Source organism: Nyctereutes procyonoides, unplaced genomic scaffold (assembly GCF_905146905.1).
Source record: "Nyctereutes procyonoides isolate TBG_1078 unplaced genomic scaffold, NYPRO_anot_genome, whole genome shotgun sequence".
Lineage (NCBI taxonomy): Eukaryota > Metazoa > Chordata > Mammalia > Carnivora > Canidae > Nyctereutes > Nyctereutes procyonoides.
In genome coordinates this window covers 31,757,879-31,784,236 of record NW_026575142.1, presented here as the reverse complement: position 1 = coordinate 31,784,236, position 26,358 = coordinate 31,757,879, and the positions used below count along the sequence as shown (strand labels likewise).

General features: G+C 44.9%; 1 protein-coding gene across 4 annotated transcripts in view; it reads left to right on the top strand.

Moving 5' to 3' along the window:
• Window positions 1-26,358, top strand: part of TRIO (trio Rho guanine nucleotide exchange factor) — a 360,632-nt gene that overhangs the window by 177,951 nt on the left and 156,323 nt on the right. For all 4 annotated transcript variants that reach the window (XM_055308019.1, XM_055308020.1, XM_055308021.1 and 1 more), the window contains 2 exons: window positions 427-549; window positions 13,429-13,620. In XM_055308019.1, coding sequence (XP_055163994.1) covers window positions 427-549; window positions 13,429-13,620 — 315 coding nt within the window. The remainder of the gene's footprint in view (window positions 1-426; window positions 550-13,428; window positions 13,621-26,358) is intronic.

Sequence of the window (26,358 nt, the reverse complement as noted above, 5' to 3'; positions counted from 1 at the left end):
CAGCTTGTTCTAAAGAGGAGACAAAAGCATTAACTCTTAGTTAAACTGGAATTGCTTGAGTTGTGAAGTTTTGAGCTTTATAAAAATGTTGACTTAATGGGTTGTCTGTGGCTTGGTAACCACTATCTTATCCAAAACCCACTCAGTTTTGGATGCTCTGTTGTGCATAAAGTGAGGTGAGACTTAATCATTATTGCAGGTAATGTTTATACAGAGACAGACTTAACACTTTTCCAGTACGAGCTCTTGAAACGCTCACTGGGGAGGCTGATCAGATGTGTAGATTAGTGTCCAGTTGCTTCCAGTTTTTTTCTTTCCTTCTTGTTTGTTACAGTTTTGACAACACAATGTATCAGTGGGCAGCCCTAGCCTTTCAACAAGGAAGAACAATGTTTTTATGACACATAAACCTGTATTTTATTGTAGGTGCTGGACTGGATTGAGAACCATGGAGAAGCATTTCTGAGCAAACATACAGGTGTGGGGAAATCTCTTCACCGGGCCAGAGCTTTGCAGAAACGTCATGAAGATTTTGAAGAAGTAGCACAGGTAAAACCGTGGCTTTCACTATTTTCTCCCATCAATACCCATGTGGTTGGTTTTGAGTTAATTTTAACCACATCTGAGATGAGTGATCCTTGGCTAGATGTGTTTAAAGGTGATTCAGAGGAGGTAATGCTCAGATTTGAGAGTGAGGTTGTCCTTGCTTGCACAGACAGATGATTTCTTCTGTTGGCTGTGTCATAAAATAAGGTGTTCTTGATACAAAAAAAAAAAAAAATGCCCTGGATGTTTTGCCTTATTTACTATACCCATGCCTGTTGACTAATTTGTGAGATTTCAACTTATAATCAGACAATAATGGTTCTTCTTGCATTTCTGTAATGATGGGCCAGCCTTTCTTGTCCCTTTCTAGTTCTTTTAAATGTGTGTGCTTAGAAACAGGATGCAGGGTGCATAGTGTATTTAGGGCACGGGATTTGTGGAGTTGGTGCATTGGCTATAATGCTCACTAGCTGTGTCATTTGGAAAAGTCTTGTCATTTCTAAGATTAACTTTCTTATCTGGAAAGTAGGCACAGTAAATTCTCCAGAACTCCGGTAAGTATGTGGCAGCATCATGTAAAGCACCCATGTAATGACCAGACCAGGTCATTTCTAAACATATTATTTGGTAAATGTGCTTTTTGTTTTGTGTTTTGAAAGAAAGTGGAGTGAAGCAGGGAGAAATTACAGTAACACAGTGTTGTGTGTGCATGTATCTATTCCATAGTATGTGGAAATTTTAAGGAAGACGGGAAAAGTTACTTTAAAAACAAGTTGTCTGGTTAGGATGCATCCAAATACATTATGGTAAAACCTGAGGACCATCAAAAGACAAAGTCCTAAAAATAAGAAGAGAAATGACAAAACAACCCATGAGAAGGCCTATTAGAAAGACAGCTGACTTCTTGGGGCACTGGAGTGGTGCAGTCAGTTGAGCATCAGACTCTTGGTTTCAGCTCAGGTCCTGATCTCGGGTCATGAGGTCGACCCCCATGTTGGGCTATGCGCTCAGTGGTGAGTATGCTTGGGACTCACTCTCTCCCTCTGCCCTTCCCTGCCCTCTCTCCTCTCTCTCTCTCTCTCTCTCTCTCAAATAAAAAAATAAACCTTTAGGGATGAAAAAAAAAAAGCCCACTTTTCACCAGGAACCAAATTCTGGAAGCTGGTAGAGTAATCTGAAGGTAAATTACCTCTGAACCTGGAATTGCAGCTCCAGCTGAACTGTTGTTCAGTGATGAGGATAAAATGTAGATCGAGACAGAGTTTACTACTCAGATACTTAGCAGAAGAACTAAAGCATGTAGTTTATTTTTTTAAAAGATTTCAGAGAAAGAGAAAGTGCACGTGCATGCGAGTGGGGGAAGGGGCAGAGGGAGAAGAATCCCAAGCAGACTCCCTAGGAAGTGTGGAACCCTACAGGGCTCAGGCTTGTGACCCTGAGATCATGACCTTAGCTGAAAACAAGAGTAAGACACTCCACCGACTGCACCAAGTGCCCCAAAGCAAGAAGCAAGAAGCAAGAAGCAAGAAGAACGGAAGCCCCCACTATAATATGAATGCTGCAAGCACAGTGACATGGGTTTTTTTTTTTTTTTTTTTGCTTTGCTATCACTGACACCTAGAATAGTGCCTGCCATATTTAAGTGATGAGCTGATATTTATCATTTGATAAACTAATTCATTTGAATTAGTTAATAAAAATCAGTTAATAAAAAGGCAAGTTTGAGAAGAAAGGACTGGGATCAAGAAAGAGCACAGAAATTGGTAAATATATCTGTAAATTCAAGGATTAACCATTTAAACCATAGGCAGTGGATTTGGAGGTAAAAACAGGATGACACTAAAGTCCCTGGGAGATGGAAGTGGGTTCTGAGGAGGAGGTATACTTACCTGACACTTGTAAACTCAGGTGCACCTTAACATTTTAGAGTGACCACTTATAGTCTAGGGATAGAAGTGTCGCTTCCTTGTAAGCATAGCAGGAAAAGAAATACAGAAAACTGGGCAAGTAACAATTCGTGGAATTGTTAGTAGAAGCAAGAGAAACAAGGAAAACAAAAATAATGACAGAAATCACAGAATAAGGTGTAGTAATTTGCTTATAAGTATCAGTAATTACAGTAAATGCAAAATAGATTTTACTGGTGAAGAGACTAAAGATTCTCTGATTATGTCTTAAAAATCATGCTATAACTTTCAAAGGGCACAATTAAAACATAAATACCCAGGAAGGGTGAAACTATATGGCTTACTAGATTAAGATCCACCAGGCAGATATTAACAGAAATAAAACTGATTTAGGAATATTAACATTAAGCAAATAAGCTGGAGAATATAAAACATTAGAAATCAAGAGGTTCTTCCCTTATAAAAGGGGGAGTGTCAGTACATATCCACCAATGTGGTTCTCATCTGTAAGTCAACATAGGCAGGACTAAACTGTAGGTGCATGTGGTGGGTTTTGCACAACAGAGGGTTCTGGTGCACACAGGTTTGGGAAATCGAATCTGGGACAGAGTTAGGGAATGACAAAACAGCCTGCACTTAAGTCTTATTCAGTCTTATTCAGTGAAAATGTCTTCTTTACATGTCTTCATTACATGTCTTCACATACAAAGGAAAACTCACAATCCCGGACTTTCTGCTTTCTTGCTCTCAAGGAGCAGGAAAAGATTGTGGGTTCAGCAGCCTTATCCCAAGCAGGATGCATCTTTGGAGCATTTTTCTTGCCTGTGTTATGTATGGTGTCCCTACTTCATGCCTGTTGGAAAATAATTTTGTCTTTCTTTCATAGAAACAATGTGAAAAAGGTGCTCTTATCTCACCTTCAGTTTTTCCATGTGATAAGCTACTGCTGTGGCCGATGCGGTTTGGGGATGGATATGAAATTTGTGTCATATGAGCAAAGACTTCAGGCTCCAAATAAAGTAGGAGGCAGAGCTGCAAACAATCAGGCTCTGGAGATAGAGGTTGCCCCCTCAAGTAGCATGGTCAGCCATGACATAGGCTGGGCTGCCCTCACCCCTTCCCACGCCTTCCTGAGCTTGCTCCAGTAGGGAGGAGAATGGTCTCCTGAGTGTCCTCATGTGTCCAGCACCCCATCAACCTGTCTCCCTCTAGTTCCTATGGTTCCTTCCCTTCTGAATTAAGGAAATCTCTTTTATGGCTAATGCCCTATTTTTTCATGGTAATCTTATTTTCTCTGGTCTAAGCCAGCCATCAAAGCTGTCAACACAGGTTCCCAGAGGGCAGCAAGAGTGGGAAGACTTTCTTTGCAGGAACATTTCTGCTCACAGGTTTCTAGGGCAACCTGTGGGTTAACGCAGCACCCTGATCTGTGGTCTGCTCTTCACCCCTGGTTCAGAGAAAGGCAGATGCTTATTTGCTCCTGCTTCTACCTATCCAGCTGAGTCCCAGTCCTTTCTTACCTCTGCTTTTTGACTCTAGGATTCTCTAAGGGGTGCTCAGCCCTTTTCCCCTTATACCCAAAGTGCTTAACCCCAGATCTGAGCTGTGCATCAAAAGAAGCCTTGAATACAAACACTTTGTTCACTTTGCAAACATCTGCACCCACTTTCCCTCTCTCTGGTTTTCGGATACCAGCCACGTGTCAGGCATTCTGATGGGCCCTGGGAGGGTAGACGACACAGGATGGGCAGGCAGTAGGCCAGACCGAGTCCTTCTGAGTAAGCATAGCCATCTGTTAGAGGGCTTTCCCTGGCAGTTGTTGATGTCTCAGCAAAGGCCTGCGGTTAGTAAAATTCCCCTTAGAAGCCGTCATGGGGGGCATCAGACCACAAGTGGCCTGTGAGGCTGGAGGCTACCAAGCTCCGCCCTAAATGTGGCCACACCACCACATGTGTCTCCACCCCCTGGCCCTCCCTTGGTCCTCCAGTTATGACCTCTATTCCTGGCATCTTCAGTTTCTCCCTCTCTTAGTTCTTTTCTTTCCATCCCTATGTATTTATAGGCCTTCCCCTCTCTTGAAGAATGTCATCTGATTCTTCTGTTTCTGAACTACCTGTTGGCTGCAGAAGGCTGTTGTGCCACATAAAGTGCCTCTCATGGCCCGCTGCCTCCCGCAGTACAGCTTTCCTCGTCTCCGGTCACTTGGCACACTGCAGGCGTGCCACACCTGCCATGGCTCAAAGGAGGTGTTCAGCAGTCTGTTGTAGTTGACCGTGGACTGTCATCCGGCCAATTCCATAATCCCCTCATTGTGGAATGAAAATCTGATCTTTCCTGGCCACAAATATGTAGTGATCACCTATTAGGTGCTAGGCTCCAAGGAGTTGGTAGGGGAGCTCTCGTGTGGCAACCTGTGTGCATGGAGACATTACAGATGCAGAGAACGCCCCATGAACCACTTCAAGCTCGTTCTAGACGCACTTAGCTCTGCTTCAGAGTACACCACCAGGTTGCGAAGGTAGACGGACCCCCTGTGGGAGGAAAACTAGCCACAAATACAGTGATGGGAGGGTGCATAAGACCTGAAGACATAGGGTGGACTTCTCCTGGGCCCTCTGCCTTGTTTCATAAAGGTTGTGTTTCACTCATATTTTACACTTGATGTTAGCCAAAAGGCTGAGCAGCACCGTTTTACTTGTATGTTAAGCCAGAAGAGGTCTTGGCCATAAGACAGCTCCATAAGGAGTCTGGCTTTATTAAGACCTTGTGCAGCACCTTTGGTCTAGACAAATGGCCCTGGTATTGATGCAAGATCGCGCCTCCTGTTTGTAGCTTCCTTTGTGGGAGTGTTTTGGCTCTTGGAAAGGAACACAGCCTCCCTGTGGCTTCAGCACAGGTGAATGAGGCAGTGACCTTCCTCACCTTTTCCCTGTCCTTGACTGCTGTCTGTCAAAATGAATCACAATAGGAGTGCTTATGGCAGAGATCTAAGTTTCTATTTTAAATTTATGTTATTTTTTGGACAGGATGGCCTTTGGAGGCCTCTTAAGTATGGGAGCAGAGGTACATAAGAGCCTTGTTCCATTTTCTGAAACATATTCACAAAAGTAAAACACATTTGGGGGTTGAGGTAGAAGAAAATTGCTTTTTGCCATTCTTTAAAGTTGGTTAGTTTATTTCTTAGGGTTGCGATTTGAAGGGTCCTTTCTAAAATCAGTTCTAAATTTGAGATCTAGAATTAGCAATTTATTTGATATACTTTTCTTATAGTGTCTTCAAAACAATGAGTTGTGGCATATGATGAAGTAACAGATACAAGAAGGAAGTGGTGAAAGTCTTATGGTTGAATTTATTTAAAATGTACTAAATATAGATTTATTATGTAGAACAATTGTGGTGTTCTGGGAAGGAGGAACCTGAGAACAAGTCGGGTTAACTTTGGTGTGAGCCATTTGGGCAGCCTGGCCTAGCTTCTGCAGGATGCGAGACTTCATTGCAGGAGCCGCTGGCATGGGGCTTTATCTCCAGCGCTGCTGTAGCCACATCAGGAAGCACTCGGATCAGTTTTGCAGAGCTGAGAACCTCTTCTCTACTAATCTGAAGACCTAACCCTACTTTATTTTGTACAGTGATTGTGAGTAGCTATTTCCTATTGCATGAGCAGGTGCTGGTGAATCTATAGGGTGTGGCATTGGCAACCGTGTTGCATTTTCACGCAGGGGCTTTAGAGAAGAAATTCCCGCTTTCCCTTTGAAGCTTTCTGCACACAACTGTTGGAAAGGGGGATGCTCTTTGATGGCATTTTCTCTTTTACCTTATAAGTAGATATTCAAGTTAACGTTCCTTTTTAGATTTTAAAAAACTATGATTACAGTAACTGGTAAAAGTAAAGCCCAGAAAACTGTGGTTCAAGGAAGAAGCCATTTCGAGAGCACAGATTTCTTGAATGTGATTAGTAAATCTGTGGCATAGCATCTTCCCATGGGCAGGTATCCTGTGAGTGCTTAGACTGTCTTCTTTTCTGTCTGCCTATTCTCTGAGATTCAAATCACCTTCTAAAGATGTGACGTATTGTGACAGTCTTCTCCATGAGGCCGTTTCTGTCAACAGCTTTTTATATGTGCCATGCAATTATCTTGTCTTCCAGGATAAAGAAGGGTGGCATTTAGGAAAGCAGGAGACTTTCCATTGGGGCAAGATTTGCAGAAGATAATCAGGCCTTTTCTCCGGTTCCCTGGTCCCTACCAAACTCATTGTCTTCTTTTATGAATACTCTCTGTGCAGCATGTGAACATACAGAATGCTTCCATATTTTTAGCGTGCCCTAAATTTCTGATTTGCCGCAGTTAATAGATCCTTGCTTCTATACCACAGGCTGCCATTTCACAATAGGTTCATTATTTTGATGCAAGGTGTGGTGTTTTGTCTTTGTACATAAATTAGTGGACAATTTTGGCCTGATGTTTACTATCAAAGATTTCCTTTAGGTTGACGTGTGCTTACAAGATATCAAATTGCTCTTATTATAGACACTTCTTAAATTTACTAATGCCTTCACTGCTTTTCTGATTATGGGCAGGTTCCTCCTTCTCCGCAAGTCTCAGTGTCTCTAGCTATAAAATGATACCTAACGCCTGCCTTCCCCAGGTAGCTGTGATGACACCATGTAGACAATTGCCAGCGGGTGCTCATATGCAGACTCCCTGCCTGGAACCTTCCTCTCTTCTCCTTCCCCAGGATTATTTCTTTGGTAAAATGCTAACGCACACAGATAGCAGTCAGTAGTCCCTATTCCACTGTACTGAGATATGTGCTGTACAGACTTTTTCACTTCTGCTCTTAGTGTTGTGAGTTTTATCATGTTGTAGCGTATTTCAGCTCTGTCTCACCTGTGTGTGTTTTAGGGAGCGGGGTGACAGGCTTGTGTCCTGTGCTTTCCCTTTGTGGATGAAAAGATGATCACTGGGAACTTGTGGGCCTTTTAAATGATTCAGGACACTTGTTTGTTTGTTTTGTTTTTTTTCCATTAAGGATTTTATTTATTTATTTGAAATATTGAGAGAGCATGAGCAGTGGTGGGGGCAGGGGAAGCAGCAGAGGGAGAAGCAGACTCCCCGCTGAGCAGGGAGCCTGACTTGAGGGTCATCCCAGGACCCCGGGATCATGACCTGAGCCAAAGGCAGATGTTTGACTGAGCCACCCAGGTACCCCAGGATGCTAGGGATTTTAATACAGATTGTAGATGTACTGGCCCATCATTCTTTTTTTGTTACATTAGTATAAAATACCTTGAAAGTTTTCTATATGCAGACTTCCAGTCTGTTGTTTTTTTAAACAAAACAAATAGAAGTAATCATTCCTTGAAATACTTGGTTCTTCTCTCCTGTATTTTCTGAGATCAAGAAAACCCATCTTTTCCCCTGGATTCTATCTAAATATAGCCTTTGACCATCTTCTGTTGGTCCCAGACCCTAGCAGCTAAGGATCTGTAGAGAAAGGAAGGTTTGATCTGCCCTGCAGTATTTCCTGAGTCCTAGCACTTATGCAACTTTAATTTACTCCTCCAGAAAGGAGGAAACCACTCCACCCCCACTCTGGTCCTGGTCCAGCCCTTCTAGTGTCTCCTTTAATCTTCCTCACAGGAATTTGGGCCCACCTCTCAGAGGAGGAACTGGGCCAAAGAGAGATGTCTTTGGGGGATAGGGTGGCAGGCCAGCTGAAGGCAGAAGTCTGCTTTCTTCAGGCTCTGAAACAGTTTCCTGACACCACCTCCCCTTGAGTAGAAATTTAAGGACTATATTTCCCCTTGCAAGAGGAACCCTGGCCTGGACAGTTGCGGTTTGAACAATCCCAGCTCTCCTGACTGACTCGGGCAAGTCACTTCCCCTTTGCGCCTTCTTTCCCCACCATCCTTGTGATAGGGCTGTTGCTGGGCACAGGCCAGGGACTCCAAAATCTGCTTTTATGACCAGTATGCTTACTAGCACATGGAAATCTATTATCTTCTGTGGCAGAAGGATTCGGGATGGGCTCTGTTTACAGAAACACTGCATGCTGACCCTGGCTCCACCAGCCCGGCCTTGGGGCACAGGGAAAGCCTAAGAATTGTCATGTGGGCTCATTTTCTCCAAGTATAAAATGAGCAATGGGGCTAAGTATATGTTGTGTAGTGTCTCTGAAAATTAAAAAAAAATGCACTTGTCATTTGGGATGATTATTGTCTCAGTCTTATCTGTTGATAAAGAGGTAGAAAAGCTTTCAGAAACAAAATGTTTAGTGCTGGAAGGCAGTGTAACCTATCGATCCACTGATCAAATATGAGAGGTAAGTGACTTTATGGCTGTGGTGGCAATAAGAAAGAAGGATCTAGCTCTTAAGAAAATGTGTGTGCACAGCATAAAGTGTGATGCTCTGTTAGCTTCTTTTAGCACCGAGGCCCCATCGTGCTCCCCAGAGATACAGAGCATGCTTCCTCGGGGAGGCTCTGTAGGGTTGGGAAGGCCAGGTCTCCATAAAGGCATCACCCCCAGAAGAGTCACCCCAAATTGAGCCTCTGAGAGTCAGAGATCCTTTGTAGGCAAAGTATGCAGAACCTTCATGGCCGGAGCCTGATGCTAATAGCTGAGCTTCACAAGGAGAGCTTTCTCTGTGCCTGTGGGGGCTTTACCGAGGGGCCCAGAAGCCAGCCTCATTGGAGGGAAGGTCTAGATGAGATAATTGTGGGAATGCCCAAGGATTATCCACAGGTGAAAGTTGTTTATTGTTTTTTTGTTCTTTTTTAGTCTGCTATATGTATGTGTATTATATACACACACACACATAGCTGACCCTTGAACAACATGGGGATTAGGGAGACTGACTGACCTCCCTCCCCTGCCCCCATGCAGTGGAAAGTCCACATATGATTTTTTTAAAGATTTTTTTTAAAGATTTTTAAATTGATCTCTACACCCAACCTGCAGCTCAGACCCAAAACCCCAAGATCAAGAGTCTCGTGTTCTACCAATTGAGCCAGCCAGGAGTTTCAGAAATCCGTGTTGAACTTTTGACTCCCCCCAAAGCTTATCTAATAGCCTACTGTTTGACTGGAAGCCTTACCGATCACATAAATAGCCAATTAACGTATTCCGTGTGTGTGTGTGTGTGTGTGTGTGTGTGTATAAAATGTACTGTATTCTTACAGTAGTGTAAGCTAGAGAAAAAATATTAATAAAATCATAAGGAAAGTATATTTGCAATACTATAATCATCAAAACATCCACATATATATGGACTGTACAGTTACAATATGTTCAAGGGTCAACTGTATAAGCATATAATCTTTTTAAAAAAAGATTTGTCCATTCATTAGAGACAGAGAGTGAGTGTAAGTTGCAGTGGGGGTGGGGGGAGGCAGAGGGAGGAGAGAAATCCTCAAGTAGACTCCCTGCTGAGCCCAGGACCCTGAGATCATGACTGACCTCAGCCCACATCAAGAGTTGGCCACCTAACTAACTGAGCCACCACCCAGGCACCCCTGAACACATACACTTTTCAATTTTATTTTTTAGATCAGTTTTTAGATTTACAGAAAAGTTGTTAAGATGATACTGAGAGTTCCCATAGCTCGCCCCCAGCTCCCCCTACAATTACTGTTAGGGTGTGTTAGCTGATACTGATGTATTTTTATTGGTGTTGATAGCATCCTAATTGTTTCCCTCATCAGGACACTTCTCATTCGTACTTCACTCCCCCGTCATTTGTCCATAACGCGGTGATGCTCTCCAGCCTGCAGCTCAGAGGTGGTGTACCAAGTCAGTGATGTGACTGGTATTGGAACTCGGGCCCAGCATCTGGAATCTCTGAGTGGTTTGATACCTGTGTGTGGAGGGCTCCTTGGTGTCCCCGTCCTCCCTGGTAGGTTGCCAGGCTGTGCCTAGGCGATGTGGAGGTCCGGAGTTGCACAGGATGAAGAGTGGACGTTTGTGTCAAACGTACTTCTGTTGCCACAAAGCTTTTCTGAAGTGGGCCAATTCTCTGTCTCTGGTCCGTGCAGGAATTGTGATAACTTAGCTTTCAAATATGTCCCATCGAGTATACGGACAGCTCTTTAACTGCGCTGTTAAGTCCTGCAGTCAGATTGGAAACTGCACTTCCAGATCATTTCAGGTAATTGTTCCCAAAGACTGTAAAATGTACATGTGTGCATTTTCCAAGTCTGGCCATAGTTAGAATGTTTCAAGCGATTGTTTGACATCTCTTCACTCGTTTCAAAAAGACTTCTGAAAGATCCTATGTTAATAGTGCAGAATACCAAGAAGGAAAGTCCCCTGGAAATGGTTTTTGAGGTTGGCAAGGAGACCATCGTGTGGACCAGTGCCTGAAAGCCCGTGTGCAGGAGCCCCCGGAGCTGAGCAATATGGGGGGTTGTCAAAGGCACAGGCTCTGCATTCAGACCTGGGTGAGTCCCTCCTCTGAGCATCCATGCCTCCGTTTCCTCACCTGTGGAAGGGGCTGTGGTTAGGATTAGACCCAAGGCCCAGGCAGTCCTCATGGCTGTGGCACACAGAGAGCAGGGTGATGATAAAACCACAGACGGACTCTTTGTTGGTTTTTACTGACACTTTCAATCCCCTGCAGATACTGTACCCCCACTTATAGGGAGCTGGGGGATGGACTGCCTCTGCCCCGTGCTGATGCCTGGGCTGCCCACTACTGCTAATGTACATCATGTTCATCCTCACTGAGGCCATCTCGTGCCTATCATGCTGTATTTACACTTGTTTAGAAGTTGGTGTTTTGTTTTATTTTTTTTAAACTTGCAGGCAAGTTGGAAGTACAGCGCAAAGAAATCTGACCTCTCCCCTGAGCCACTGACTTTAGCACGTGTTTCCTACCAGGACAGGGCATTCTGCTGCATGCTCATGATGCTGCTATGTGATCAGGAAATGAACACGGCAGCAGGCTTACCCGCTAGCCCTCGGACCCCAGTGCTCAGTCACCTGTGGCACTGGCTTGTCCTGCCTCCAGGGTCCTGGAGTCTGTAGCACCTCCTTGGTTGTTCCTCAGCTTTGGTGACCTGACACTTGGGAAGATGGCAAGCCTGTTATTTTGGAGAACGCTCCTCACTCTGGGTTTGTCTGACATTTCATCATGAACAAATTCGGTTACACGTACATCTTTGCTCTGGCATATTAAGGGTGTGTGTTGCTATGTCTGTCTTGTATCTTCGCCCCTGCCCCAATTGGCACCTGATCTTAATTTGTCCTGTTACCTGTGGTATCACTTTGATCTCTGGGTTAAAGTGGTTTCTGCCAGATTTCTTCATTGTATGAGTCTCCTCCTTCCTTTTGTAATTAGTAAGCACTTCATGGGGAGCTACTTTGAAATTCTATAAAGAGCCCATTCCTCATCCAATTTTATGTATTACATCTGTATGGACTCGTGGTTCCCACGAGTTGTATCTAGTGGGTTATACTCTGTTACCATCATTGTTTGCTCTCACTTTGTCCTGATTTGGCTATGGGAGCCTCTTCAAGCTGCCTTCTGTGTCCTGACCTACCCATGTTGTTCTTACTTTGTATACACTAAGGTGTTTTTGGATACACTAAGGTGTTTCAGACTCCATCCCCCTACTCCTCGACTCAGCTGTATCTCCAGGAGCCCTGGTGCCTGCAAGAGGAGAAGGCTGATTACAGGTGGAAATCTGGGTGCTAAGCATGGTTTATTGCTGTGGGGCCGCTGCTGCTCCTGGGTCTTCGCAGGGGACAGAGGGAGAGGATGTGTGAGTGTGTGTATACAAACACGCATATTCATTCATCTGTGAAAACCACATATTCATACCCATACTTCTCATTTGAGCCCAGTGCCATAGGGTTAGCTCAGCTCTTCTCCTTTTCCATATTTGTAAGTCGCTTCTCTGAAGTGAGGACCCTGTGTCTTATTATCCTTAACGTGTTGGCTTAGTAGATGAATGTCCCTGGTTGTGACCAGTCTGCCCAGTGGGAAGCTGCCCACTCAGGGGTACCCTGGTCCTTCCTTAGCCTCAGGTGCTCAGCGGGGACACCGCCCCACACTCTGGGCCACGCCTGAGGCACCCACCCTGCTCAGCTCGAGGGCTGCCATGCTGGAGAAGGATGAAGGACTCAACCTGATTCTCAGAGGGCCCGCAGCCTGCTCTGCGGCCTTCCCAGAAGGCCTTCCCCCTGTTCCCACACTGCACCGAAGCCCTGCCTCCTGTCTCAGCTGCCCCGGGCCCTGCCGGCCAGCTCTCTCTCCCGCAGTTCCATGAACAGTCAGGTCTCCAGCAGACATCTTGATTCGTGGAATCCATTTGCAGCCTTTCATGTATCATGAATTAAAATGGAGTAATTTTCAAAGTATTTTTGACACCTATTTACACATTGCTTTCAGCTACTTTATATAAACCATTATGATTATTTTCTTTATCTCAAAAAAATATGTGCTCTTAAGTAGAAAAAAGATAAGCACAGAATTACCAATAAGTAGAAACATGGTAAGAAGATAGTAGCTTGTATTTGCAACCTAACCTTTCCACTTGCACTTGGGGAATTATAAAATCGTACATCATACTGAGAGACAAAATTGGAACTCTGCACTCAGTCACAAAACTGGAAGAGAAAGTGAAGTGGGCATTTGTGTTCTGTGCTGTCTTCTGGACATGGAGCAGCAAGGAACTGAAGGCCCTCTATGAGTCATGGGACAGCCAGAAGCTGCCTACAGATACCCCACCACTGCTGTAGATGGAAGGGCTTTGCCAGAGGGCTCAGAGTTTAACCGTCTAGAGCAGTAATAGGAAAAGCTGCTGATTTGAGCTCCTAGAATTATCTCTTCTCATCATTTTTTTTTCCTATTGGATTTACCGAAATGATCAGGAATGTCCCAAACTGACTCAGTTGCAGTCTGTTATGATGACCAGCTGGGGTTTAAAAAAAAAAAATTCACCTTCTGTTTCTCTGGATTTTCTCTCGTGCAGAACACATATACCAATGCAGATAAATTACTAGAAGCAGCAGAACAGCTGGCTCAGACCGGGGAATGTGACCCAGAAGAGATTTATCAGGCTGCGCATCAGCTTGAAGACCGGATACAAGATTTTGTTCGGCGCGTAGAGCAGCGCAAGATCCTGCTGGACATGTCCGTGTCGTTTCATAGCCACGTCAAGGAGGTAAGGTGTCAGGATGCACAAAGGAGCCTGGGTCTGAGAGGCTCTGAGAACCCCTTGGGGAGAGTGTGGACTGCTTGTGGTGTGAGAAAGCAGACCAGGCCTGTTTGCACTGAGCAGCTTGGTGTGGACGGGGCCGTGCTGGGCTTCTTGCTGGTCTTCCTAGCCTCCAGCATCACAAGTATAGGTGTGCCTCTGCCGGGCGTGGTGGAAGCCAGTGTGTCTGCAGGGGTGGATCCGAGAGGGCTGGGCTGGCTAAGGAGAGGTGTGGGGCTGTAGGTGAGTGGGGAAATGTAGGGCCACAGGGGCTGCTTTTACCTTGGAGAGAGGCTGGAGCATGTCCACTTCAGCCTCAGTAAACAGCCTGCATGTACATTGTGGTCGGAGCTGGGTTTCCTTTCTGTGTTAGTCTGTCATGTGGCCAACATCATGGTTGACTTCTGATTTTATCAGACTGTGTAATTGCGTGCAGATTCCAATCAAAGTGAATTTTATGTAATATTAAATTTAAATGTACTAAAGCCAACGTAGCCATAATAATATTAATGCTGATGTTGTAGGTATGCCCTTGTTAATACACTGGCCTCATTGTAGAGATAATGTTATTTGGTATATGGAAAATAGGTTGGTACTAATTGTACTTTGTATATGTATTATTCTTAGTAGAAATCCTATAAAATTACAATTAAACTCCTGGAGCTTTTGAGGAAAAAAAAAAGACTTAAAAATTCAGTGTTTCAACTTTTACTGTATCTTCTAAGGAAAAAATTCTACTTCATGGCTCTTTATAAATTTGAAATGAGGAGCCCTTCCAGATAATTTGGAATTGAACATGTGAAAGCTTATAGGCCACAGGCTAGGAAGGATCTAGAAAGAGTAAAGCTGCTGGAGAGAAACACGGGAGGGGCATCAGAGATTCGGAACCAATAGACGTGTTCACGGGGAAAGAACTTCACTGCCAATTCTAGGATCTTGGGCAGTCAGTCAGTCCTCAACTACGCCATTTGTAACTTAAGCTTGGGTCTGGGAAAACCACACTTCCCTCTTACTCTGAAACTCCATGAGCCCGTGTGCCAGCTGGAGCCCCCATGGCCTTGTGCTTCACCTCACCCAGGCTGGCGGTAGGCGCTGCCGTCTGCTGAATAGCCCTTTCTGAGAGAGCTGGAACTTTGTGAGCCTGGGACTGCCGTCAGAATAGAACCCAACACCACTAGCTGCTTTGTCTGCTCTTAATAATGCCATCACTGAAAAAGACTGCAACATTTACAAAGAAACTGTTTTTTTTCTGAAGATACATGGTCATTGTGAGGAGACCTACAAATGCTACACTTGTCCACAGCAGTTTCTAGTTACTGGGGTAGCTGGCTCTGAATTCACTCAGCTCCACTCAAGCCGTAACCACCAACTAGTCTTCCTGCCTCTGGCAGCTCTGGCTCCAGCCTCCTGCTGCACTGCTGCCAGAAATAGAAATTTGACCAGGTTGTAGCCTTGGTTTTGAACCCTCAATTAATCTCTGAACATGTGGGGCACCGGCCTGAAAGCTCGCAGTGGCCTCATGGCCTGGTCTCTACTTTTCCTTTAGCCCCTCACACTCAGGACAGTGTCCCCAAACCTGTGGCACTCTGACACCACTGAAACTTGGACACACTGCTCCCCTTCATTTCCCTGGCACTTTACATGCACCTCTTATAGCACTTGTCTGAGTTGCAGTACAGTTGGGCATTTCTTTCTTTCTCCTCAGTATTGATATGTTAGCTTCTCATTATCTTATGCATTTGAACACCCAAGCTGAGGGGGAGAAGATGGTCTGTTTGGAAAAAGCAGATGACACCTTTGCTCACTAAGCTGGGCAGACAGGCAGGCAGCAGCGAGGAGCTTGGAGGGAAGCACAGGGTGTGGCAGCTGGGGTGGGGGCTGCGGTGGCCTGGGCTGGCCTGTGCTGTTGGAGAGGGGTCAGGAGCCATGTGGTGGCCATCTGATACTCATCTCTGTGACATGCCTAGAAATAATCTTCAGGATTTGTAAAGATTAAGCTTGCTTTTAGGACAGAGGACCTTTTATATGAAGCAGTACTTATGGTTTATGTCACCTTTTCAACTTCGTTATGGTTTTCAAAAAGCAGACACTCAAGGAAGTTAGTTTTACAAAAGCTGTCCCCCCAGAGACTCAGTTGGTGTTCATTGGTTATTACAACATTGGTAGCATTTTTAAGGGGGGCAAAAAAACAACTTAGAATATAAATGTTCTAGTTAGCCAACGGTGGGGCCTGTCTTGTCACCAGACCTGGAAATGGATTTAAAAGTGAAAACACTTTTGTTTTCATTGACTAACACTATGGGAACCACCAGAATTTATGAAGTGGATAGACTAAGGAGACCTTAAATCTGGTTTAAAGGTGGTTCAAGAGTTTTCAACACATTCATTCTTCCGTTTGTCTATGAGAAACTTTCACAGTGGCAGAGAAACTGGCACGTTTTTCCTGACTTGTTTCTTCAGTGTGTGTCCCTACAGTGACCCGAGGCCAGGGAAGGATGCCTCTGGTGGCCAGTTGCAGGGGGCCCTGGCAGGCCCGGGCAGCTGGGTGTGCAGACGCCGGGAAGCTGGCCACATACAGCCTCTGAGTGCCACCTGATTCTTCCCTGCGATTTGCTTGGACATCGTTTTGAGCCCCCAACCGCTTTCTGAGTACATTCATTTGTTTACTGACCAGCTCCAGAATTTTCCTTTGTCTGCTTCCTCTGTGCCATGTCATGCCCCAAGACCCACAGGGCTATTTGGTAGATTCTATGTAGGAAGGAATGATTTCTTCAGTCATTGTGTTTTGAAACTGGTTATTGAAATAAAACTTAGATTCATTTAGAATAAATTTAATTAGTTGAAAACAAGATTGAAAGTGACAGAAGGGCCAAGGAGAGGAAGCCATGCTAATTAAATACATGTTTGCATGAAGTTACTAAATAGTTTAACATATCAGAGGAATAGAAAATTGCTGAAAGATCTCTGCTATCCGAGTTAATTTTTCTCAAGCAGATCATGCAATTTAAAATTACATAAGGAAGAAAGAAAAAGTAGTTTGTCTTTTTCAGTTAGGCAAATCATGAAGCTTTCTGGAAGTTAACTTACAAAGGTTCTCCCAGCAGTGGCGGTGCGCACGTTCGCCTGCTCATTCCAGGTGTTGAGCGGTGCTTGTTTCTCCCTTTCTGGAGCACGGCAGTTACACTTTCCTTTTTGCAGGAAATGAGCACGCATTCAAAGGTGATCTCACTAACAAGTAACTTTAAAGATGCTGGGTCAAGGTGATGTCGGTTCAGTGCTAGCTCGGGAATTCTTAAGAATCCCACCTGGAAGAGGGTTGGTGGTCACATGCTGTGGCTGTTCCTTGCGGAGCCCAGCTGCCCTCTGATTGGACTCTTGTCATCATTGGCAGTCACAGTGCAGAGCCCATTCCCTCCGCCTGGCCTCCCAGAGAGGGCCTGTCTCTGTCCCCGCGCCCCCCCCCCCAATTCCCCAGGCGGAGACAGTCCCCCGTGAGGGGCAGGTCAGCTCTCTGAGTCCTCCAGCTCCCCGACCCGTCCTGTGCTAAGTCCTCTACAGGCTGATCCCCAACTTTCAAGCCTTTCATTTTGGCCTTCTCAGCTGCACTTTTGCTGATGACTCCTGTGTTCTGCATTGTCTAAGATGATTACTCATTCCTCCTTTGCTATTTTACCCCTACCTCTATGCCTCCAGGGACATATGTGATAACTGCAGACATATTCCTGTGTTTCTTTTTTAGCTTTCAATCTGAAATAATTGTAGGCTTGTGGGAAGTTGGGCAAAAAAGAAATGGACAAGGAGGTGCATGCCCCCTTCTCCCAGCCTCCCCCAGTGTCACGCCTTGTCTAACAGCAGTTCACTAGGAAGGCACTGAGGTGACTTTGCTATGCCCCGTGGAGCTTATGCCCGTGTTGCAGGTGTGCACTCGTGTGGTTAGCTCTGTGCGCTGTTACCATGTGCAGATTCATGTAACTACCACCATTTTCGACATGCAGAATCCTACAGAATTGGTATACCTCCTGTTCATGCCCAACCTCGACTGTATCTCTCACCCCTGGCAACCAGCATAACCAAAAATGTTATATAACAAGATCAAATATCATGTAAGCTTTTTACTCCACAGTAATTCCCTTGAGATCCATCAGTAGTTCTTTCCTCTTCGTTACTGAGTAGTGTTTCATGGTATGGATATGTCGTGTGTTAACTATTGGCAGTTTTGGTTATTTTCAGTCTTTGGCTATTACATTAAAGGATAGCTTGGTTATTTTCAGTCTTTGGCTGTTACAGAAGGAGACACCAGACCATCATGCACAGGTTTACACGTGGCCTGAAGTTTTCATTTCTCTGGGGTAAATGCCCGAAGAGTGTCACTGCTGGGCCCTCTGATAAGCTCATGTTGTTCCAAAAGAACAAAAAACTGTTTTTCAGAATGGCATGTACATCCCCATTAACAATGGGGGGGTGAGCTCTAGCTTTGTAACTTCTCAAAAGTCCAGGATCGCTTTGATACATTTGTCAGTGGGAAAGGTTAAGCCCCAATGCATAGTATCTTAGGATGTTTACTTTAAATGATGAAATCTCAATAATTTATGCTTAATATTCAGTTCCCTAGTAGCTCTCTCCTTCCATTCTTAAGCATTTGATCCCTTTGATTTACTAATCTGATGTAGATACAAATGAGCAATTAAGCAGCCCCAGGCCAGAGAAAACAAGGGAAGCTAAGGGCTTAGGACCATTTACTGTGTCATCAGCCCTTGCCTGACTGAACGTTACATTTGGGTTTGAGCATTCGATTGCCATCAACAGGTTTAGCACTTTGTCTTCATATATTCTGTGGTGGTGTTGTGCCCAAGATCGCGAATCCGAGAAACCGCCAAGGAGCCGACACCGATGCAAACACACGAGGATTTATTTACAAGCTCGAGCCTGGGTCCAAGTGTACCCGACACAGCGGAACAGGGACTTGGACCCCGAGACTAAGAGGCTTAGCAACTTTATAGGGGCCAGTGGCCAATGGGATACGCAGAAAGTTGCACAGTCATGCTGGTCCGCTGAGCCGGATTTCCGGTTAGGGTGTGCCCTGGTCCTGACTAGGCGGGGCAGTGCCCTAAGTAATAAGCAGGTCAGCACAAGGCGGGTGCAGCCCAAAATAGAGTCAGACCTGCTCTGCTTGTCCAGGGGTCGGGGATTTTGTTAAATTTCCTGGGTCCCACAGTGTCTGGTATTAAAAAAAAAGGGGGGGGACCCCTGGGTGGCTCAGTGGTTTAGCGTCTGCCTTCAGCCCAGGGCATGATCCTGGAGACCCGGGATCAAGTCCCACGTCAGGCTCCCTGTGTGGAGCCTGCTTCTCCCTCTGCCTGTGTCTCTGCCTCTTTGTTTCTCTCTGTGTCCTTCATGAATAAATAAATAAATAAATCTTAAAAAAAAAAAAGAGGTCATTTTCCCATAGGTAGAAGTATACATATATATTAAAAAAAATCTTGTCATTCAAGCTTTTTTTCTGTAAAAATATCATCTTTATTAAAATAACTCACAAAGTATATTAAAGTGTAACATATCCCCTGAACTGGCTGAGTGATCTGAGACAAATTGCTTTGGAGAACCTTGGCTTTCGCAACTCCGGAATAGGAATACTAAAACTCTGGGGTGCGAGGAACAGCTGAGTAAAGCTCCAGATGTGTAGTAGCTTACCCTAGTGCCTGTCTTGTAGCAGCTGCCAGTACAGGGCATCCTTTTTGCCTCCTCACCCGTCTATAATTGTTGAACACAGGATGAGGCAGATTTAAATGTGAAATGCAAAGGTATAAATACCTAGGTATAATCTGATCTTTTCCTGGCTTATCTTTGCTTAACCAAAACTGTATGATCTACTCTGGTGCCCTCTGTCTGAAAAGCACCATGCTCTGGTCCTGTTCTTTAGGATCAAAGGTTGAAATCCTTCTAGACTTAGAAGCTCCGTGTCTAGCCCCACTCTATCAGGACAGGGTCAGCTCTTTTATAAAGAATCTTTACTCATGGGTCATTCCATACTGACATGTGTTACTTTGTACGCGTCACTAAATACTTTTATTACCAGCCAGAGCTACAGAATAAGTGACACCCCCCCCCCCAAATAAATACATATGAAACATTTTTATGGGATGCCTGGGTGGCTCAGTGGTTGGTTGAGCATCTGCCTTCAGCTCAGATCATGATCCTGGTGTCCTGGGATTGAATCCCACATCGGGCTCCCTGCAGGGAGCCTGTGTCTCTGCCTCTCTCTGTGTGTCTCATGAAAAAATAAATAAAATCTTAAAAAAAATAAAATATTTTTGTTAGCCTGTGGGGGACAGAGGGATGTTACTATCTAAAAGGAAGTCCCATTTATCCAAATAATTTCATGTAAAACAAGTTTTTTACCTGTAGAGTAGTTTAAAACTGGTTTAAATTCATGAATTTTCTTTCTCTTAATATTGGTTCAATATTTTCAGGTAGAGAAAATTTTTATGTCAACAGAAATTAGATGGTAGTGTGGAGAATTACAGGAAACTCTAACATACCTGACACATAATGGTTGCTTAGATGATTTTAAGTAAATGAATTAATAAGTAATGTATGATATTATTTTTATTTGTAATTCAGTATTACAGCAGGAATTGAAAATCTAAACTGCACCAATTCTGAATTTTACAATTTCTTGTTGAAGTGTCAGCCCTTGATGGAGAGTTGGAAGTGTCTGCTTTAAGTTGTTTGTAGATTGGCCTCAATTAATGTAATATAAAGGAGGGAGGCACTTTAACAGAATGTCAAGCCAGTGCAATATGATAGGTCTTAAAACGCCCAGGTGAAAATGGATGTATATGTGATCTGGTTTACTTATTAGACTGTTACTTAATAGAGCATTTTTAATATTCTTAATTTTTTATTTTGATACTTGGCTTCCTAAACTGAATGGGATAGATCTTCAGTTAATTGTGAAAAGTACATCATCCATATGCATTTCTGGCATGTATTGTTTGTTACTGATTATTGTTGTTATTGATTAAGTGGTACATTGATTGCCAGCAACATATGAGGGTTTTGTCAGGAAAGCTTAAAAGCTCTAGATAAGAAAAAGCTTTTTGTTTTGTTGTTTGTTTTCCTTTCTTTGAAGCCCAAAATTCAGAACCCCAAGATCAAGGAAGGGCTGGGCTTTCTGCCTGGCACTAGTGAAGTCAATGGATGCAAGTAGAAAGTAGACTTCATCCACTTTCACTTTGCTTTTTTGTTCACCTCAAGGAGGCTGCTTTTCAGACTGCCTTAGAAGAAGTGAAAGATCAAAATCAGTGAAGATTTTAGAAGAAAGGACTTATTTCTTCTAAGTGAGTTCAAGTCTCTATTGCAAGACAAATTAGACCCCTGGGTGGTGAGAGAACTTGATGATTGGGTCTGTTGACCTTTATGGAAGTGTGACAGGAGAAAAGCCAGGAGGCTGGAGATGCAGAAGGCAGAGGTCACACAGCACTCAGGCAAGGTCAGCCCTAGGCAGAGTTCTAGAAGAGGCAGTTTATAAACCACCAGTAGAGAAAGATGTGAACAAGTTATAGCATGTTAATTTATTCCTTACTGGGTTTCTGGTTTGATGAAGGGCCTGCAGTGGAATCAGTGAGCATTTGACATTTAATTTGTAGACAAAATAGGAAAGTATGAGCAATCCCTTAGTACTGTCACTAGAATCAGACTGCTGAATGAATGGCTGGGAAAAAACTGTCAACTGAGAGAGTCCATTATCACAAGACCAGCCCTGTCCTTACCCTACCATGCTGCTCCCCAAGTGGAAGGTACCAGCCAGAAAGTGCTTCTGATAGTAAGGTATTACTCATCAGTTTGTTGAGTAAAGAAGTAGTTTCTAGTCCAGACCCATGGTTGGACCAGACTTGCTGCTAGTGGTGGCAATGGGAGATGGTAGGTCAGTAACCTCAGTTGGACCTGAGGCCTAGCGGATGGGTGGGTTTCATCCCTGGTGTCCCCTCCTGTAGGAGGGCAGCCTGTGCAGTGGTCATGTCTTTGAAGTGACCCTGCTAATAATGTAGCAGAACTCTTATGTCCCAATGTAACACCTGGAAACATTACTTATTGGAACGCTGGCACCCTGAAAACTCGTCTTTGTTGTGTGGAGAGCTGTTTATCTTGAAAATGGGCAGATTGCCACAAAGCAAGGGCAGACTTGATGCAGCAGAAATAATTGTGGTGACCTTAAAAGCCTTGCCAGTGAGACTGTCATCACTGAGGTTGTTAGTGGATGACCTCAGTGAGGCTGGGGTTGGTGTTTCCCCAATACATATCCGTCCCCATGTAGAAAGCCTGTGGGTGGGTGGATTGGCATGGGAGTCATGCTTATTAGAGTCTAGGCCAGGGTCTGTAGAATACATAGGATCCCAAAACATGTCAGCAGGAATAAGTCAAAACATCCATCACAGAAATTGCATTCATGGGTTTTAATATGAGCCTTTTGAATCAGAGACGCTCATCTAGGCAGGTTGTAGAGTAAGGGTCACATAGGTGGCCACAACACTTGTTAAAACAACAGCCATACACATGTTCATGAACAGAGTACACAGTAGTGTCCTGCCCCGTGGCTGGATGAGAAAAAATCACGACTGGGAGGCAATCATCTTGCTGTGCACTGCTGGTTGGATCACACGTGGTGTTGCCTTTGCTTACCAGTCCCCACTTTCCAAGAGGGGAGTGTTCAGAGAAGAGTGAGCTGGTGTGGAAGGAGTTTCAGAATCTGCCACGCTGGTAGAGCCCAAGGAATGAAGTGTTATCTATCCTTGGGATCTGGAGGACCAATGCTCAAGAGACTTGTAGAGTGAAGGAGGAATAACATTTTGACTCAGGGGGGAAAACAGTTGCTGTCAAAATGACATGGGGGTGGAGGAGCTCTTCCCAAATTTGAAACCTCAGGGGAGAGTGTTTTATGCTTTGGCAATATTGGGGAATAAAAAGAAAAAAAATCTCTCATCTCAAAATCTGTTTTTCACAAAGTCGACTTCATGTAAGCACCTGAATGCTTGAAGTTCCCGCTCTGACCGTGGCCTCTGTGTGGTCCCTCCACCCAGCCATCACCTATACCTCACCTTGTCCTTGATTGCCTACCCATGTGGCATTGCCTCCTGACTGGGGGATACCCTGACACGCTTCTGCTTGCTTCTCCTTCTGTCCGCTCTCTTACACATACTTGCAGACATACTATTTCATGATACTTTGATTTCTGTGCACCCCCCCCCCCGGCCTCGCCCAGTACATCCTTTAGCAACTCCCTTTTGTCACATTAAGGCATATTTTATCACCCACCCCAGAATAACGACTTACTTCTCAAGCCCTTACTCCTTGCTGATCTGGGCACCAGGCATGTGTACCATTTCAGGCTGAAGGAGGTGCAGGAACATGGCAGGAACAGTTCCCCTTTGAGCCGCACTGCTTGTAGCTGAAACTGAATCAGGATCTGTGTGGACAGCGGGTGCCCTCTGAAGTCCTGCCTGTAAGCTGCCACCAAACCTACCTATTCCTGCACCTGGCTTGCAGCTTCGCTGGGGGGTTTGGCTTTTATGCATCCAGGGCTGGCCTGACCACTTGCTCATCCCCATTGGTATCCAAATGATTGTCCTTGTCGTAAATAACAGTAGGAAAGCAGACCCCAGTGGTAGTAGCTTCTGTTTACTTCTTTCACAGGCCTGTGGTCACTTCATTTGATTTTCAGACTGGCTTTGCCAGTGAGGGAGGACGTACAGACAAAATGATCCCATTTCATGGATGAGAAATCCGAGGGTAGAGAGTGCCAAGGATTTTCCCAAGGCCACATGCAAATAAGGGCCAACATCTGAGGAGTTGTGCTTCTCCTTCAGATGGCGCGGGCTGGTGGACTGCACTCAGACTTCACATCTGAAAGAGGTTGCAGCTAAAACAATCCCCAGATCTCAGCATTCCCCCACCACCCGAGCTAACCATCCTACTACCTGCAGAATAGGGCTGGGAGCTCAGTCCTTCCTGGGATTCTTGCAGGCCAGCAAGTTCCTCTGGGAGCTCTCTGACAAAGGCTCCCTTGCTGCAGTTTCCTCCTTTAGGCTCCACCCAGTACAGGGGGGAGGGGCCCAAGTGCAAGTTCGCCTGGGTCACACCCAGCCCCCCTCTGCTGGATCCAGGACCAGAGCTCTCACATCTTTGTCACAGGACCTCTGTCCCTAGAAGCTCGTGTGTCTCCCAGCCTTCTCTGTGGATGGATCCTGGTCCGTGAACCAGAACCAGGTCTGTATACAGCTGCATCCTGGTGGTGGGTTGGGTTCAAGCCCTCTTCCTTGGAGTGCTGCTGGCCATGGCTCAGAGGGCCTCTAAGGGGGGCAGCATTGCCCAGCTCTGGCCATGGGCCACGGTTCTCCTAGTGAAATCCAAGGTGCTGAGAACCCAGATAAAGTTCAGCTCCTCTCCTGCTGTCAGCAGAGATGTATCTCTTTACTGTAAATTAACAGCATGGACAGAAGTTCAGGGTTTTGTCACGCTCAGGAAATTTATAGTAGAAAGTTTCACAGGTATCTTAGAGACTTTTTCTCATTCTTTTATTCAGGTATTTTAGGCATCATATAACTTAAAAGCTTAAAAATAGGTTTTATTGGAATCATACTGCATTATGCTGTATATCAGTTTGTCACCAACTGACATCAGAAATGACCTTTATCTGGGGATCCCTGGATGGCTCAATGGTTTGGCGCCTGCCTTTGGCTCAGGGCATGATCATGGAATCCCGGGATCGAGTCCCACGTCGGGCTCCCTGCATAGAGCCTGCTTCTCCCTCTGCCTGTGTCTCTGACTCTCTCTCTCTCTGTGTCTCTCATGAATAAATAAATAAAATCTTTAAAAAAAAAAGAAAAGAAATGACCTTTATCTGAGAATCCTTTTTTTCTCCAAATAGAGAATATTTTCTGTAGAAGCAGAAGAAAAGAAAATCCAAAGGGGCAAAGGATTTGGGGGCCTTTTGACATTTTGGGTTTAAATATAACCTTGCTCCTTCTACCTCATTTACTGTTGTTCCCTCTTCAACTGCCTGGGCCCAAGATCCATGTCTGTGGTTTCCCTGGAACCCATGGCCCTTCACTGGTTCCACGGCTGGCCGGGCTGGGCCAGCATGTCCCACTGTGGTTGCGTGTCCGAGTCTCCAAGATGTTGAGGAAAGGAAGAGGTTTGACCCACAGATCCTCATGGCACTTCCCCTGCAAACAAGGGGAAGTATTTCTATGGACTCCAGTGCACTAATTCTAGCACCTTTTCCTCATACTATTTTTAGACGTAAAAAGATTGAAACGTGGGATGGTGTTAAGTCTACCAGACTGAGTGACATATTTTGAACAATAGGTAGGAACCTGGATATGTTTTGAAAAATATCTAGAGAAAGAAGACTTTTAAAACTTTGTGGTTCTTACTAGAAAATTTTTTTCCAGAAGAACAAAAACTGGTAATGGTTACTTATTTCTTCACTCTGCATGTATCCTCCCATCCCGTTTACCCTTCCCAGCAGCTCCCTGAGATGTAGGCACTGTTACCAGGCCCATTTTATAGAGGAGGAGCTGGAGGCCGGGTACTCTGCTAGGTACCTTGCCCGAGGCCATGGCCTAGGATGTTATGTTAGGATAGGGTGTCAAGCAATCTAGCTTCAGAGGCTACACTCTTAATTGTTACTCTGCATTACCTCTTAGGAGAAGTGTTTGAACTATCATTTGTGGCCCTGGCCATGAATTCTGTAGAAGCACTTACAAATTGTGCCTCAGGCCACTTCCAAGCATTGGTTTTGGTCTCCTCCTCCTCACAGTGTCTAGAAGCAAGGCTCATTAACATGGTTTCATAACCTAATTATATATGTATTTTTTGCAGTGTTTGCCAGAGAAGAAGAGTTTTGTACTCTGTCATCCATCCTTCACCACAAGCAGAGTCGTGAGTTAGGCCTCACAGCTGAGTCAGGGAGGAGCACCAGATAGACACCGCTTGAGTCCAATGTGGCATCTAGGGTACTGGTGCAAGAAAGATGCTGGGCCAGGGCTCCTGGAGGGGCCTAGCCAGCTGATGTCCCTGGGGAGGCCTGATCCGTCTGTGTGAACAAGGGTGGGAAGGAGGGTTGGGCCACCTGGATGCTGGATGTGTTATATCTAGTACATGCAGATCCTCTACCAGCTGTCTTCATTCATGTTGTTGTATTTTGCTGATATTGTGTTTTTTCGAGTGGGCTTTGAAAAAAAAATGTGTTTCTGTTTTCTCCACAAATTTTAAAAAGAGATATTAGTCTTTACTAGTGTTAAGAGAACCTAGCTCTTAAAAGTGTAGTGCAACTAAAATTGGAGGCCCCCATTGGCTCTCACTCTCCATGGGCCAGATTGTTCCCTGATGAGTCCCACACCCTCTTTCGTGATGCCAAGTCTACATTTGGGGTAGACTTGGCTCCTTTACCTTCTCATCAGTGCTGCTTCTGTTTAGATTACAGTGTAATAGAGCAGTCCTTTTTGGATGTACATTTGCTTGTACACCGAACGCCACTGAATGAGCGGTACCCTTTCTAAAGAACCAGTAGTATAATTAGTGCAGTGCCTCTCTATCCATTCCTTATGTGTGCTCCACTTTCCACCCATTCGTTAGCCACCTGTTAGTTAACCAGGGCTGAGTCACAGGCAAGTGTACTTCAAAGGACACCCCCCTTCCTCG